The sequence below is a fragment of the Nothobranchius furzeri genome, chromosome 1 (assembly GCF_043380555.1).
Source record: "Nothobranchius furzeri strain GRZ-AD chromosome 1, NfurGRZ-RIMD1, whole genome shotgun sequence".
Classification (NCBI taxonomy): Eukaryota; Metazoa; Chordata; class Actinopteri; order Cyprinodontiformes; family Nothobranchiidae; genus Nothobranchius; species Nothobranchius furzeri.
This window is the reverse complement of record NC_091741.1, coordinates 62,833,749-62,849,880: the sequence shown is the minus strand read 5'-3', so window position 1 is coordinate 62,849,880 and position 16,132 is coordinate 62,833,749. Positions and strand designations below refer to the sequence as shown.

The window sequence follows — 16,132 nt, the reverse complement described above, 5'->3', positions numbered from 1 at the left end:
CTGCACAAACCTAGGATGGCAAGTAAGGCTCCAGCCAGAAGTTCAGGTTCTGGTGGCTTGCTAGCAGTGGGCTTCTGCTAGCACATTTACCAATGTGGTGTAGACGGCTTCAATCAACAGCACAGTACCCGATGTATTGCAGATGAGCTTTTCTAGAAACACAGGCCTTGGTGTGGTGCTGATGTCTTCCACTAGCAACACAGATGCAGTTGGTTTAGCCGGCAGCAAAGGCCCTGGTGTGATGCAGACTGCCCCAGCCAGCAGTACAGGCCCTGATGTGATGCCTATGGGTCCAGCCAGCAGCACATGCCCTGGTGTGGTGCCTATGGGTCCAGCCGGCAGTACAGGCCCTTATGTGATGCCTATGGGTCCAGCCAGCAGTGCAGGCCCTGGTGAGGCTCAGTTGGTTTATGCTAGCAGCACAGGCCCTGGTCTGGTGCAGACAACTTCTGATAGTAGCATAGGTCCCCAAAAAACCATTTCCCAATGAATTTACAGAATACTTTAGAATACTCTCTAGGAATTCACTGAGTCGAGACTGAGCTTGATGATCATACTGAATCACATGACAGCGGCAGGAATCTCTAAGTTCAACTGTAGATTGCAGATGCATTTATATTAATACAGATGAATATAAACTCTTCAAGGATCAAAATCTGCACACACATCATTCTGCATAGTGAAGATCAGACAATTTGTGCATTGATCTTGAGAAGTAAGACTCATTAAATAATAGTAATATAATTTGACAAATGTTGAAACTTTATATTTTGAGACATTTTGTCAACAACAACAAAAAAAACCCAAGATGTGCAGGCACTGATAACTGAATCTAAAGTGAATCTAAACTGAATCTTCATTTTTGTCAAGATTTGCTTGATTTAATTGTTGTTACCCTTGCTTAAGCCCCAAGAAGGGTATAACCTGGATCAAATGTGTTATTGTGTCTGACACACATACAAAATGAGGACTCGCAGAGTGACGTCACTGAAAGTGTGTTTAAAGTGTGTTTTGTTCCAAAACTGGCCAGTAGGCGGCGAAACTGAAAGTGAGCAAAAACGCTAAACACACTTAAACACACTTTTTCAAAAAATTGTGATATTTCAGGACATTCGAGATTTTTGGTTTGGGAGCATGTTGGGGGCCTCTAGAACACTTTAGAAGGCTCAGAAAAATGAGGACCTCAAAAATGTCCTCATTTTTCCGAGCGTCCTCATTTTGTGAGTGTGTTATCATAAAATTGTCCTCAGATGTCATGAAAACAAGTGCACACACACACACACACACACACACACACACACACACACACACACACACACACACACACACACACACACTGTGTGACACTCACATAGCTGATGACCAGCTCCTCCTCCTCCTCTCCTCTCAGCTTACGAACAAACATCTGGATGAAGTCCTGGAAGGTGGTGGCCATGTACACGTCCTCGTTCTGCAGCTGGACCCCAGCACACCGCTGCTTGACCTCCTCCACTAACCTGAACACACAGACGATGGCTCTTCATCAGTCTGAACAGCACCTGCAGTCACCTCCTGGCCAGAAGGGTGGACAGCTCCTAACATATAGGGACTACTATAAATGTTGGGTGGTGATATTGTTCAAAACTCCAGAGAGAGCCTTCATGATGAGCTGAGTGTAGATACGAGAGAACAGAGCTTCAACTAAACATGAAACGCCGTTACCACTAAACCAGGAAAACGTACAACTGGAAGATCTGAAAAACATCTCTGAATTGATTACCAAGTCACTTTAATGACAGGAAGACTAGCTGATGAACCGTACTGATAATGTGGCGAGGGGCTTTTAGGCCAACAGATGATGTTTATATTTGATTGTTTTGTTTGTTTCTTTGTTTACACCTGTGTCTAAAATCAGAGATGTGTCATGACAGGAGCAGAGCCCTGGAAGAAGCGGCCATTTAAACTACTTAAGTAATGTTTAACAGCTGTTCTGGGGTGGGAAGGCATTTCCCTCAGTAATACGAACACCCTTTAGTTGTTTGCACCGATATGGAAACTCGTGGCCGAAATAAATGATTGTCAGTAATAAGAACCATTCATGGCTACGATGTGTCCTGACCTCACTAAAATCCAAACCATGAAAATATTAAGTTAGCACCGACAAAACAACAATGCACAATAGAAATTAAAATTCTATATAACACGTTTTACTTGACCCCACCTGTGTACGTTAAAAAATAATGAATTATAAATAAATGTAATTATAAATGTACAGGCTTCTAACTGAAAGGTCTGCTGTGGACGACCGTAAACTCCCATCAATTACAGTTTGAAATCTGCCCCCTCGGAGGCTCCCGACCGAGCAGAGGAGGAGAGGAGACGAGTGGAGCTCAGAGAGGGTGAATATTATTATATAATAGAGAGGAGAAACCTACAACACAGACAGGTCTGAAGGGTAATATTCACCCTCTGATGATGATATTCACTCGTCCAGTGAAGAAGGTGATGTCTGTGTGCTTCATGAGAACACACACGCTTCACACACGCATGATTCACTGTGTTCAGGATATGGTGGGTGTAGAAAGAATGGTAAAAACACTGCTAGTAGTGACAGACTTGGCTGGAATGTAAAAGAAGTAAAAATAATAAAAATAATTGCCGGGCAGACGGATGGATGTGACACTGCAGGAAAAAGTACATCACATGATTGATATGAATATTCCAACAATAGTAATAAATCATCATTACCAAAGGGGGGGAAACTTTACTGTTGAAATCAGTACGAACGTAGTTTTTATGAAGCAAAAAGCAAGTTGCCACATGAGGGCGGAGCGAGAGGAAACAAAAACGGGGTTCATCTGACGGCCTGTTTCGGCCGTGTTGTTTTGGTAAATTAGGTGTTCAGCCGAAGACGGAAAATGCTCTTTTGGGTCATTTTCTGTCGAAAATATTCAGGATATGTTGCAACTAGCAATAAAATACAGACGAAGCTGAAAATGTTTGAATATGGTGCAAAAGTTAATTTAATTCAATAGTTCTACTTAAAACTGGAACTAATCTATGAGATAAACTTATTCCGTGCAAACTGAGATATTTCAAGCCTTTATTTGTTAAAACTGTGATGATTATAGCTTACAGCTTATGATAACCCCACATTCAAAATCTCACACAGTTATATATAGACAGAATATTGTGAAAAGGTTCAATATTCTAGACTCAAAGTGTCACACTTTCAGCTAATGAATCCTTAACACCTGGAAAGGATTCCTGAGCCTTTAGATGGTCTCTCAGTCTAAGCTGAATTACTGACACAAATGAGCTTTTGCACCATCATCTAATTTTCACGTTTCATTTGTATTATAATTATTTAGTGTTGGTGTATTGTAGTGAAACGATTTATATCACAATACAAGAGAAGTGATACAATATATTGCAACATTAAAGCCAAATGATATTTGCAACTTTTTAATGTAGTTTTTAAATAAAAATATGTTTAATTTAATTTGAAAAAATCTGTTCTGATGCTTCCAGGACATATCCAGTGTTATCATGAGATCTTGATGTTCAACAGGGCCGGTATCCTGCATCTTTTTGTTGTTTCCTGGCCTTTTCCAACACAGTCTATTCACCTGTGCAGAAGCTCATCAAGCTCACCAGAAACCTGTTAAAACCCTGCTGATTGAAATCAGGTGTGTTGAAACAGGGAAAACACTAAATTGTGTAGGACAGCGGCCCTCGAGGACCGGTGTCGGTACATGATCGGCACGGGGTCCTTCAACTGCCGATGACGTCACATTATTGCAAATCTACTTGGCTTTCACACACACGTTTTGGAGAAATCAGCAGTTTTGTTAATAAATTCTTGTTTGTTAACACCTAAATGTTTTCTTTATAATTGTAATTTGTTAATAAAACACCATATTATCTTTGTTTTGTAAAGAATGTGAAACTGCGTAAAACCAACATCGGACTGACAATAACTAGAACAGTTCTTATATGTGAAGCCATATCTATTTGTATTAATGTGGAGTTCGTCTGTATATTTCCTTAGTTGTTATATAAATACATTCTTTGATTCAAAATATTGCTTGGTGTCTTTCAATAAAGTTCTTATATTTTATTTTGCCCATTTCATCAACATCAAGAGCTTTTGAGGGTCACCGTTTATCATTTGCTTATATTTTACATTTCCTTTAGAAATTCAAACATATTTTCTCCAAAAAGTGTTGATTTTTGGACTACAGGAATACAACCGCTCAGACTACGACCGCAAATTTGTTCTGACCAATCAAATTCATAACGTGATAACGTCACTTCTGTAAGCTTCATGTTCAGCCAATCAACTACTTTGACGTCATCGGCAGTCGAAGGACCCCGAGCCGATCCTGCACCCGAGCAGACGATGTACCGACACCGGAGTTGGGCACCTGTGTTCAATAAGAATGAAGTCGGTTAAAACTGCTGCCACCTAGCAGTCAGAGTTTGAATTGTACCACACTAATGTTAACATGTAAATTCTCAAAGCAAAAAATGATACTTTTTAATATCCATTCAGCACCATAAAAAAAATTTATATATATATATATATATATATATATATATATATATATATATATATATATATATATATATATATATATATATATATATATAATTTTTTTTTCTAATTTTTATTTTCATTTATCTAAAAAAAAAGAAAAGCATCAACACACAAATTTTAAGTTACTCAAACCAAAACGAAAAGGGGACAGAAAGAAGAAAACTTATGTTATTTCAGAGCATCAATATTTTCTTACATCCCTAGTGTATGTTTCCATGAATATCACAATTTCCTCGAGACATTGTGATATAATGTTGATATAAGGCTGTGTCACCCACCACCACAAGGCTAGACCTTTTCCTCAAAGCCTTTCCATTTTGGCTTCATTTGTGCTCGTGGCTGGAATCAGCTGTGTGCTTTTGAACGCGTGATGTTAGATTTAAACCCATTTAAATAAATGTTAGAATCTTGTAAAGTTCAGCTCATCTTTAGTCCTGAAGCCTAAAAAGCAAACATGCCCAGGTGATGTTTTTGAACTCATGCTAAAGATGACTGGGTACAGGTGGATCCTTCTGGATCAGCTCCTCACCTAACAACATCCATGGATGCAGCTCCAGACTTAAAGAAGTCAGTGGTGTCCTCAATGGCTGCTACATTACTGAGGATGCCCTTCCAGACATTCTGTAATGAAAGAAGAAAAATGCTGTGAGGTTTTCCGTTATTAATATTATGGTAAATAAAAACAAACAGCCTGGTTTACTCGCCCTTATTTCCTCAGCCATCTTCTTCTCATCATCAGTGAGCTGCACGCTGGAGCTTTCTCCAGAGGAGAAGTATTTAGACGCAGGGATCATTTTTCCATCTTCAAACTGCAGATTCTTCACCTGGAGCTGCAGATCAAACAGACGTTCACAGTAGCACCTGCTGTGTTTGAATAACCCAGAAACCAAACAAGTCATGTGAAACTCACAGCTTTCCCATCAGTCCCAAACAGCACCAGCCCACTCTTTGTGATGAGACCAGGCTGAGAAGCACCCTCGATGTCCACGGGCTGTCCGGCTGGAACTGGACCATCCACCATGGACGAGCCATAAAGAGTCACAGCCTGATTAAACACACACACACACACACACACGATAATCTGTAACGGTTATTACATGAGATACCTGCGGGAACTTTTTTTATATTTTATGACTTTATTATAAATATTAGTGATGCACCGATATGAAATTGGGCCGATACCAATATTAAGCTCACTGTTATGGCCAATAACTGATATTTGCCCATACCGATATACTGACATTAATGCTTCTAAAATCTGCTGATTTTGTATAGAATTACATTATTAAAGCTGAATTTAAGTTATTATGTACACACACCACACACATTTACAGTTCTGAGATGATTACACTCACTGTTCACATGACTAAACAATTACACATCACCCCCTCACCCTCTGAAACAGGCAAACAAATGAAGACGAGATGGAAATATTATTGATTGTTAATATCGGCCCGGTTTTGTTTATCGAACCGATTCGATATGTTAAAAGATGACTAACATCGGCCGATAACGATATTGATGCAGATATATTGTCCATCCCTAATAAATATCTATCAGCAAAGTTCTGATCTCTTCAGCCCAAGATGTTTGATTCAGTCTCTGAGGCTTTACAATAAGATGAAATCAGGGAAAATATTAACATGCTTTTGTTTATTTTGACCAAGAACTACCTTATATTTTATATTCTTAGTAATCACATGTTTAGTTCAGGAAACAGGTTTTCCATTAAATTCCTTTTTATTTTACAATCAAACATTCACAGGACAATTTAATTTAATTTTGACATTTTTTTAAAAATAATTACAAAAACCCATCTTCACACTAAGAAACCAAAAATGTCAATATCGCTAACAGCTTCACTGTTTATTTTCTTGACTTCCAGAAAACCAACCTGGCCGTCCAGGACAGTCCAAGCTCCAGGGACTTTGTCGTGGCCCCGGATCCAGTTGTGGATGGCCTCAGCTGGCTGGACCAAGTGAACCTGAGAGACACGTGGAGACGGGAGTCAACACTGATGATGGCTCAGATTCACGTTAAACACTGGCTGCTGTTGCGGCTCCCTGGGGAGCTCATGAATACACACCATGGAAAATCAACTCCTTGACTAAGAATAACCCACTGCGACGTGCTGCTAGCAATGTGGTGCTAAGTGACGAATCAGAAAGCAGTTAAGATCAGTCCCGCCCCCTTTTCTACTTATAGACTGGACCAGTCAGCTGCTGTTTCACTGAACTGAGCTGCACCACACCTCCTTCTGTAAAAGCAGCTCAACAAGTCGACACTGAGAAGGACACACCGTGCATCAGCCTGGCTTTGAGTGGCTGTAAAACATGATCTGGTGGTGGATTCACACTCGCTGCTTCTGTTGGTGTCCACAGAGGTTTCTAACAGAGGAGCGTTAAACGGGAGAAATACAATCCTGCAGTGAGCTTTTATTATATAAATAAATCTAGCAAGTAGCCAAAATCCTACTTATACACTTTAGGGTATTTTTTAAACTTTTCCAGCACCTTGAACTGATCTTGAGTTGTGGTATTGACTAGTCGTGTGATGCAGCACAAGGTTTGTGAGGGTGCAGAAGCACAGGAGAAATGTAGGTGGTGTGGTCGCTTTTACGTTGAGTTGAAAATGTCGGGATGATATATTTGCAATATCGGTAAGTATCGGTTAACGTTCATGATAGCAATATTAATATTGGATATCGACATGAACCAAAACATTCATATCAGAGCGTCCCTAGTTTTTATTGACATTTTTGTCTTGAGGTAACTTTTAACTTCCTCATCTCATAAAAGTGGCTATGCTCTGACCAGCTTCACTTAAGAGTCTCACCACTTTATTAAAAACAGAAGCACTTTCAAAGCTCTGAGAAAATGCAAGTATTTTCATGGATTTAAAGCATCCACAGGAACTGGGAAGTTGCCCTGTTGGTCTTCCAGATCCACCACATACTCAGGTTGCTAACCTGCAGCTACTGTTTGTGCAGTTGAAGTCCCACCTTAGCATTGGACTTCCTCTGGATCCCCTCGTAGCTCGCTCCTTCCTCTGTCTGAGGAATTCGTGGAGCTTTCCCATCAGCGATGAGCTGTACCGACTCCACCTAGCCCAGGTGTGACAGTTCAGTCCACAGTATGGTGTTTCTGTAGGGTTAGTACATGCCCAGGTTAAATTACAACTAGTTACCATGGCTTTGATGCCCTCTGGGAAGAGGAAGCGGTTATATAGTGTGTCCACTGTGTCATTGGGCTCAACGGAACATTCTCTCTGGAGCAGAATGGGACCAGTGTCCAGCCCATCATCGGCCCAGAACACTGTGAAACCAGCTCTTCTGTCACCATGGATCAGGGTCCTAGAAGCACATCAAGGCTGTTTTTTTTAAAACACAAAGAACTTATTTGTAGAAAACAGACAAAGTGACAGTAAAATCTGTGGAAGACATCAGTCGCTGTGGCTACGAACCTCTACTAACACAAATCAGAATTTAATCGATGACCTTAACTTTTGAGTTGGGGTGATCCTGGAAGTTTGAGAACGTGAAACAGGAAGATATCAATTGTCTTTTGGTATCACATCAAAAGTCTTTCATGCATCAAAAGTTGATGCATGCCAATTTCCTAAGTATTACAGCACGAGCAGCCGAAATGAGCTTCCTCACAGAGTAGCCACCAACCGGGTCCAGCCTTACAGACAAGGTTAGGAGCTCCATCATTCACGAGGAAGTCAGAGTAGAGCCACTGCTCCTCCACATCAAAACAAGTCAGCTGAGGTGGTGTGGGTGTCTAGGAAGCCTACTGGTCGCTCCCCTCTGGAGATTTTCCAGGTCTTCGCCATTGAAACACCCAGATCTTGCTGGAGGGATGACCTGTCCTCTCTGGCATGGGAAAGCCTTTTGATCCCCCGGTGGGAGCTAGGGATAGGGAAGTCGGGGGTTCCTTCCAGGACCTTTTACCCCCTTCAACCCGACCTCGGATAATCGGAGGAGAATGAATGGATGGACATTAAACATTAATACTGGTGAAAGCATGGGTCTGTTGGGTCGAGTGCTGATTTCTTAAATTTACTTTTTCCTGCTATGTTAGAAAATCAAAGAAAGTTTCAAATCAACTTTTTTTTTTTTTTTACCTGTTATGAAGTCAGACAATTTAGGATGCAACAACCATAAAGAATCTCTGAGAGATACTGGAGAAACTAGGATTATATAAATTATAGATCAGGAATGAGAATTTCACGTCCTGATGCCTTAACCCATCGTATGTCTCTGTCTCAAGGCAGACTGAGGGACGATCTGTTTCCACACATTAAAACAAACAGAAGTCTTTCATTTCTGCAAAGTGAAACAGGAGCAAAGAGGTCATGAGGGTGGAGACCAGGCAGCCCAAAGGAGAGATAAGAAAACCAGCAGACCTAAACATGGATTAGGACTGAGACTTAGAAGTCAGCATGAGAACGAGAGTGGTCCACCTGTCCTCTTCCTCACCAGTTGATAGCAGAAGCTCCTCTGTGCAGAGGCAGAATGGAGGGATGATAGATGATAGAGCCATGCTCCGGATGGTCGATGACATTCATGGGGATGAACTGGGAACAGAAGGGCATGACGTTGAGCTCTGCTCCCACGGACTTATACGCCTCCACCACATCTGGGATGGGCTTCCCTTTGACCCGCCACCTTGGAAACTTGAACACCGGTGTCCCATCCTTCTCTGCTGCTGTCGCTAGGGGAGGAAATAAAAGGAGAAAATTACTAAACTTTAATGCTCTGTTATGGCAAAAATCACAATCACGATTTTTTTTACTAAAATTGAGATCTCGATTATTTAACACAATCTTTAATTAGCATTGGTAACACAAATACTCCACATACTGACAACAAGAGAGCTACTGAGTGCAAACATTTGCAATATAAAACACAGAACATATAAACTGCTATGTTGTAGTAAACCTCCACAACCTGCTGCATGATAACTATTTAGTCCTGTCCAGCGGTGCCGTAGGGGAGTGTGTGTAGCAGCACGATGCAACATGTCACCCAGAGAGATTATTATTTATCAACGTGAGAAGCTGGAGGTGTGGTGTGAGAGTGCACGAAGAGAGTAAAAATATGCGTCTTCCATTCATCGTGTGAGAGTTTGCAGCCCTGATAAAACATAAATCCACCTCATATGGCTCGCTGTATCTTGGTTTTATTTAGCTTGTAAAACAACTGGTTTTGTGAGCGAATGAGATCCACCGAGAAAAAGTTTATGATTGGTCAGTCGATGTAACCTGATCGTGCTGCACATGCACACATCCATTCCCTTTCCTAAAGGATCGGAACGCAGGTTGAGGGTTTAGCTAACCTGAAGGGAATATCGATGACAAAGTTCTACAGAAAGTAGCTACGGGTTACCAGAAATGTTTCTATGTTGTTTTCTAGGTGCTTTGGGGAAAAAGTTCAAGAAGGGGATTTGAAAAATTGTTAGAAATGGCAACAAAGTTGCTAAGTTAGAAACGCTGTGTGGGAGGTGCACTTGATTTCAATCTCGAAGCAGCACCAAAGAGGAGAAAATAATCGTCTCATTTTGTTTTTATAATCATTCAGAACCCAGACCGTAATGGTCATTAAAATTCGATCAATCGACCAGCCCTAATTTCTAGCTACATTTTTTTCAAAGGATCAAATATTATTCATGTCATTGTGTATAGTCTGTATGTAATTTGTATTTCTGACATATTTAAAATAATCAACAAAGAAGTGAGCTTTGGATATGTTGCTTATGATCGAGAACGACAACTCATATGAATGCACTCATAATCTGGGTATTCCCATTTAGGGTTGTCACGATACTAAAATTTCAAACTCGATTCGATACTTGGAAAAAACTCGATGCTCGATTTCGATACTATTTAAAAACACAAATTTATTGAACAAGTTTATTCAAAAAATAACATTCCTCAATTTATATTGCAAAAATTTAATGTTAAGAATTAAGTGTGTAAAGTGCTTAAACCTTTCAAGTATCAGCATTTTTTAAAAAGTGCATACAAAAACTGGTGAAAGTTAACACTTTAAATCATGAATTGTCTCACTATATATACACTATTTGCAGAGTGATGTTTTGCTGCTTAAACTTTGTTTAAGGTGCATTTTTGTCATAAGATGTAATGCCATATGTTTTGTTCTGTACTTTTAAACATCTCTGTTGGTCAATAAAGGGAGAAAACGAATTTCTCCACAGTAGGACAAAGGTACATCTACTGGTAATCTTAATAAAAACAGATTGGCGCACGGCAGTGACGTTATTAAAAGCGCCCGTTAGATTAGCCGCGGCTAGTCTGTTCACGCCTAGACTAGCTCCAAACGAACAGGGGAATCATGTTAATGATTCCTAACAAAACCTTTCGACATTGAGATGTTTTGGTGCAGATAATGTCTTATTTCGAGGCTGCACCATGGGTGCCCGTCCGCACCCGTTATATGGATATACACTGATGGCGATTCGCCGATGGATCTAAATACCCCGGGGAATCCAAGTAGCACCAAAGTTGTCAGCGTGAGTAAACAAACGTACTGCATGCTAGAAATGAAGTCCGGGTTGCAATAAACGGGAGTTTCCTTTAAGCTCATAAGCGTGAATATACAACTACGTGTCGGACTTGGTATGCTAATTAAGTTGGGCTGTGAAGCGCCTCCCAAATTCACTGTTGCCATTGTTAACAAAACTTGGATCGGAGACAACTCGCGTGGGAAATTGCAATGTAGCCATGCGGCGTCTTCTTCTTCTGTTTGTCTGGGAGGCGGAGGCTGCTTTACGGCATCTGGCTGTCGTGCGTGTCGGTGTACTTGAAGAAGGCTGTGAGACTCCATAATATCGATACCACAGGGATGGAATATCTAATTTAAATACCACTTTTGGTATCGATTTATATCTAGGTATTGATTTTTTTGACAACAATATTCCCATTACATCCTGGAACATGAGTGCTCCTATATACTTCCTTGTTGTTTTCCTCTCATCTAACAAGGATGTTAGCAGTAGCTCAGACTAGCATGGTTCAGCAGTTGGCATTACCGTGGGTGACCAACATTTATACATTGCTGTAGTTAAAGTGGGTTGGATCATCAGATTTAAGGTGGTGTGTCTACGCCTACATCATGTTATGCCAGCTTTTCTCAGGTCAAACCATTTCTCTGTGGCCTTTAGAAGATCACTAACAACAACATTATAAATGTGGATTTAAATTCTAGGGCACCTTTGAACATGATCATGTTCACTGGTCCTGTACTGCTTTAGTTCCTGTTTCCTTCAGAGTCAAAATCAACTAGAACAAACTCAAATCCTGCTATTAACACGTCCTCCTGGAGATGAACACATACGAATGTTTGTTCTAAGTTGCAACACAATTAAATGTAAAGCTGTATATTCTAATTTTGTGCTAGTCTCAACATCCACTACAACGTAAGGAGTTTCTGAAGTATCTCAAGTGAAGGGACCCAGGTGACCTCTGTACAGCGATCAGACTGTTAGAGGAAGTTCACTTAGATGAGGGCAGGGGTTAGGGCCAGTCTGAGCCGGATTTATCTAGACACACAGCTACAAAAACTGCAATAAACCTTATCAGCCCATGTTCTCTAAATAAGTCCCACCTCTGATGTCTGTTTATTATAAAGGCAGAAGAATTAAAACACAAGAAGACATATAAAGTCTCAAGCCTGCAGGGATGCAAAAGCCAGAAGGTAAGAGGCAGAAAAACAGACTCAAACTTCTCCAGAGAGGAAAGTAGAATATGGTCAAAATAAGGGTGTGAAGTAATGATCAACATGTGTTTGATGCCTTGTGGAATGAGTACACAGATTTGTCACCTCAGTGCTGCATATCTAGACCATGCAACACAAACAATGGAGCCAGTAGCCCTCAGCTAATACAGGATAAAGGGCCATCTTTGTCCAGGAGCACAGTACAGTCAACACGCATCTACCTCAGCCACGGCACAGGCCTCTGGGAGCCACTGTTGGGATCCAAGACAAACAATCCAAACACTCTTGGAAATAAGGGTTTAACTTATTATGGGGGGGGGGGGGGGGGGGGGGGGGCTGAGAATCAAAGGGACCCAAAGTCTTCTCCAAGCACAAACGCTTCTTTTCAATATTTATTCACAAAAAGACATTTCTCTGATAAAATGAAAGGGAACACGTGTTTTTGTGAGAAAGCAGGTATCCAACATAACTTACCCAAAGGGTCTGCCTTGCCATCTTTGTCAGGAACAGTGAAAACCCCCACGACCTTGTGACCCTGCTTCCTCAGGTTGATGTACACCTCTTGACCAAACACACTCTGACCAATTATGGCTAGTTTAAGCTTATTCTGGTAATAATGCTGTAAGGAGAACAAACAACCAGCGTTAGATTTATTCAGTGTGTATTTTTTGTGCAGGAAAATACAAAAATACATATGAAATTGAACGTCTGTTAAATCCAATTATTTTACTTGTAGCATTAAATTAGAATAAATCTGTTGGGGTAAAAGAAACAGTCATCTAAATCTTTTTCAACAGACGCAGTCATCATTTGTGGCACAAATCCATGCTACGGTGTATAAAGCGCACACATAAATCTGCATTCACTGGGTTTCTGAATTTAGCAGTTTAGACAGAAGCTCCACCTCATCAGTAACTTGGTACGGTCCCTCAATGCTAAATTCTTACATGTTTCAAATTAATAGCTTTGAAATATTTTAAATGTATCCTACAACTCAGGATTGCTAAACAAAATAAATAAATATATTAAGGGGCCAGTTTTCACTTCACAGTATGATTACATTTTAGGAATGAGGATTTAATATAGGTTTAAAGAGCGAGTCACCCCCCAAATCAACTCTTTTTGCTGATAAACTGTATAAATGAGTGTATCACAGAGCTGTAGATGTGTGTAGTCATTATCTTGGCATGTAAGTGCAACCCTAAATTCATATGTTCTGTCTAAAACCGTCGGTGTAGCCTGCTCTACAGTTGTCAGTCACTGCCGCAGCGCGACCTCCTCGGTCCACCAGGCAATCCCTTCTTTTGGCCCATTTTTCAAGCAGGAAGTGGGTGGAGTAAGACTCTGGGTCTTGGGTGACTTGCTCTTTAACAATAAGTAATAAATAAATTCTGTGTTTTCCACACTAAAATACAACGTTCTGTGCAAACCCAAATCGAGATTCAACAAATCTACTTTGAAGAGTTTTATTCTGACAAGATCGATGGGATAACAGCTAGTCCGAGAGGGTCACATGGAGGACTGCTGCCATTCTAACAAATCTCCAGTCTCAAAAAAGTCCCGTTTTATTAACCTTTACACCACCGTTCATTTCATGTTACACAGTTTAGGCTGAAGAGGCCAACTTTAAGCATTCAGAAGGGGTGAGGTGGTGTTCACCCTTGGTAAACCCAGCAAAAACATCTATTTCTGGGAATATGTCTTCGTCTTCGTCTTCCTCCGCTTATCCGGGTCCGGGTCGCGGGGGCAGCATCCCAATTAGGGAGCTCCAGGCCGTCCTCTCCCCGGCCTTGTCCACCAGCTCCTCCGGCAGGACCCCAAGGCGTTCCCGGACCAGATTGGAGATGTAACCTCTCCAACGTGTCCTGGGTCGACCCGGGGGCCTTCTGCCGGCAGGACATCCCCGAAACACCTCCCCGGGGAGGCGTCCAGGAGGCATCCTGACCAGATGCCCAAACCACCTCAACTGGCTCCTTTCGATCCGGAGGAGCAGCGGTTCTACTCCGAGTCCCTCCCGAATGTCCGAGCTCCTCACCCTATCTCTACGGCTGAGCCCGGCCACCCTACGGAGGAAACTCATTTCGGCCGCTTGTATCCGCGATCTCGTTCTTTCGGTCATTACCCAAAGCTCATGACCATAGGTGAGGATTGGGACGTAGATCGACCGGTAAATCGAGAGCCTGGCTTTCTGGCTCAGCTCCCTCTTCCCCACGACAGATCGGCTCAGCGTCCGCATCACTGCAGACGCCGAACCAATCCGCCTGTCGATCTCCCGATCCCTCCTACCCTCACTCGTGAACAAGACCCCGAGATACTTAAACTCCTCCACTTGAGGTAGGACCTCTCCCCCGACCCGGAGGTGGCAAGCCACCCTTTTCCGGGCGAGAACCATGGTCTCAGATTTGGAGGTGCCACATTCTGGGAATATGGAGAGCCAAAAAGGCCACAATCAAATAAAATAAATAATTATTCATGTGTCAAAATCTGAAACAAATAGAACATGAATAATTTACTATCTGTCATGTGAAACTGATGAAGATCTATAGGATCACTGGTGTTAGAATGAAACATGACTTTTACATGGGTAGAGGATATTGTTCCCTAAAATTATAGCTATTGTAGAAACAAGTTCACATCATACAAACGTGTTCCCACTTTCCATTTAAAATCTGCTTATAGAGAGCTACTTGTGATGTGTTATTCATGGTTACAGAGACCTAGCTCCCGTAGAAGAAGGCCACACTGGTGAGTCTGGCTGCAGAAGAACATGCGTGCAACAGGCAGAGGAGGTTTCACGTTTCCCCATCATGCACACATAAATGGTCATATGGTCTCTGGGTGCTGCACCGCGGTCTGTTCGCCTGAGAGCAGCAGACAGCTTCGGACTAACGGGATGGACGGAGCTCCACCAGGCTGCAGGGTTTAGGGTGATACGGCTCATATGATGCAACTCCTCTACTTCTTACAGTAACGACAGTAAGGACAGCCAGATATGCACTAACGTAGCAAAACACACCGAGACAGGAAGCTGCAGAGCTGCTTTAGATGACTTGTTACAACCAGAACTGACCCCGCTCTCTTACGACCCGTTGGAAATATTAATGAAACAGAGGCACCACGAATCTCTGGAGCTGCAAAAATCAATGTTACTCACGGACGAGGTGGAGAATTTCCGTAAGACTTGGCTCGCCGTCCACAACATAATGGCGGTGTTTGACGTATATTAAACAAATGGGATGACGTCCACCTGCTGTGGAGCTCTGATGCCTACCCCTTGAGTGTGTGTGTGTGTGTGTGTGAGAGAGTGTGTGTGTGATGACAGCACTGAGCGAGTCGGAGGCAGTTACCGTCGCCGTAGTTCGGGCTTGCCACAGCCAGCTTGCACTCAACACGGCTGGGAGACGGACGCGCTACGTCACAAACGTGCGCAGTCACGACGCACTCAACAGCGGCGCGTTCCCGGCTGGGAGAAACCAAACTGGCCGTAGCAGTAGGTAAAGCTGACACGCTGACACCCCCACCCACATCAGAAAACCACGTAAATAGGTGGAGTGGTTAGTGTTACGTTTGTGGTGATTTGTGCCGTTAAAATTGTCGTTTGTGCCACTATGGTTTTTAAAATATTCGACATTATTTTATAGGTCATCCAGAGGTCACCATCCCACAGTAGGTGCAATATGAACCGGACCAGTCAACGTTTTTAGTGCTACGTTTGTGCTTATTTGTGCAGTTAAAACGGTCGTTTGTGCTGCTGTGGTTTTTGAGATATATGATAAGGTGCTAATATATATAACATTTTTATAGTAATGCTTTTC

At 41.9% G+C, this 16,132-nt stretch overlaps 1 protein-coding gene across 1 annotated transcript in view; it reads right to left on the bottom strand.

The window, feature by feature from the left end:
• aldh1l2 (aldehyde dehydrogenase 1 family, member L2) overlaps nt 1–15,682 on the bottom strand; it is a 38,947-nt gene extending 23,265 nt beyond the window's left edge. Inside the window, exons 1-10 of the mRNA XM_054739467.2 lie at nt 15,472–15,682; nt 12,792–12,936; nt 9,060–9,294; nt 7,766–7,931; nt 7,581–7,682; nt 6,474–6,563; nt 5,490–5,624; nt 5,284–5,409; nt 5,109–5,200; nt 1,352–1,496 (exon numbers count right to left, since the gene is read on the bottom strand). Coding sequence (XP_054595442.2) covers nt 1,352–1,496; nt 5,109–5,200; nt 5,284–5,409; nt 5,490–5,624; nt 6,474–6,563; nt 7,581–7,682; nt 7,766–7,931; nt 9,060–9,294; nt 12,792–12,936; nt 15,472–15,519 — 1,284 coding nt within the window. The 5' untranslated portion in view covers nt 15,520–15,682. The remainder of the gene's footprint in view (nt 1–1,351; nt 1,497–5,108; nt 5,201–5,283; nt 5,410–5,489; nt 5,625–6,473; nt 6,564–7,580; nt 7,683–7,765; nt 7,932–9,059; nt 9,295–12,791; nt 12,937–15,471) is intronic.
• Between the last annotated feature and the right edge of the window lie 450 nt (nt 15,683–16,132).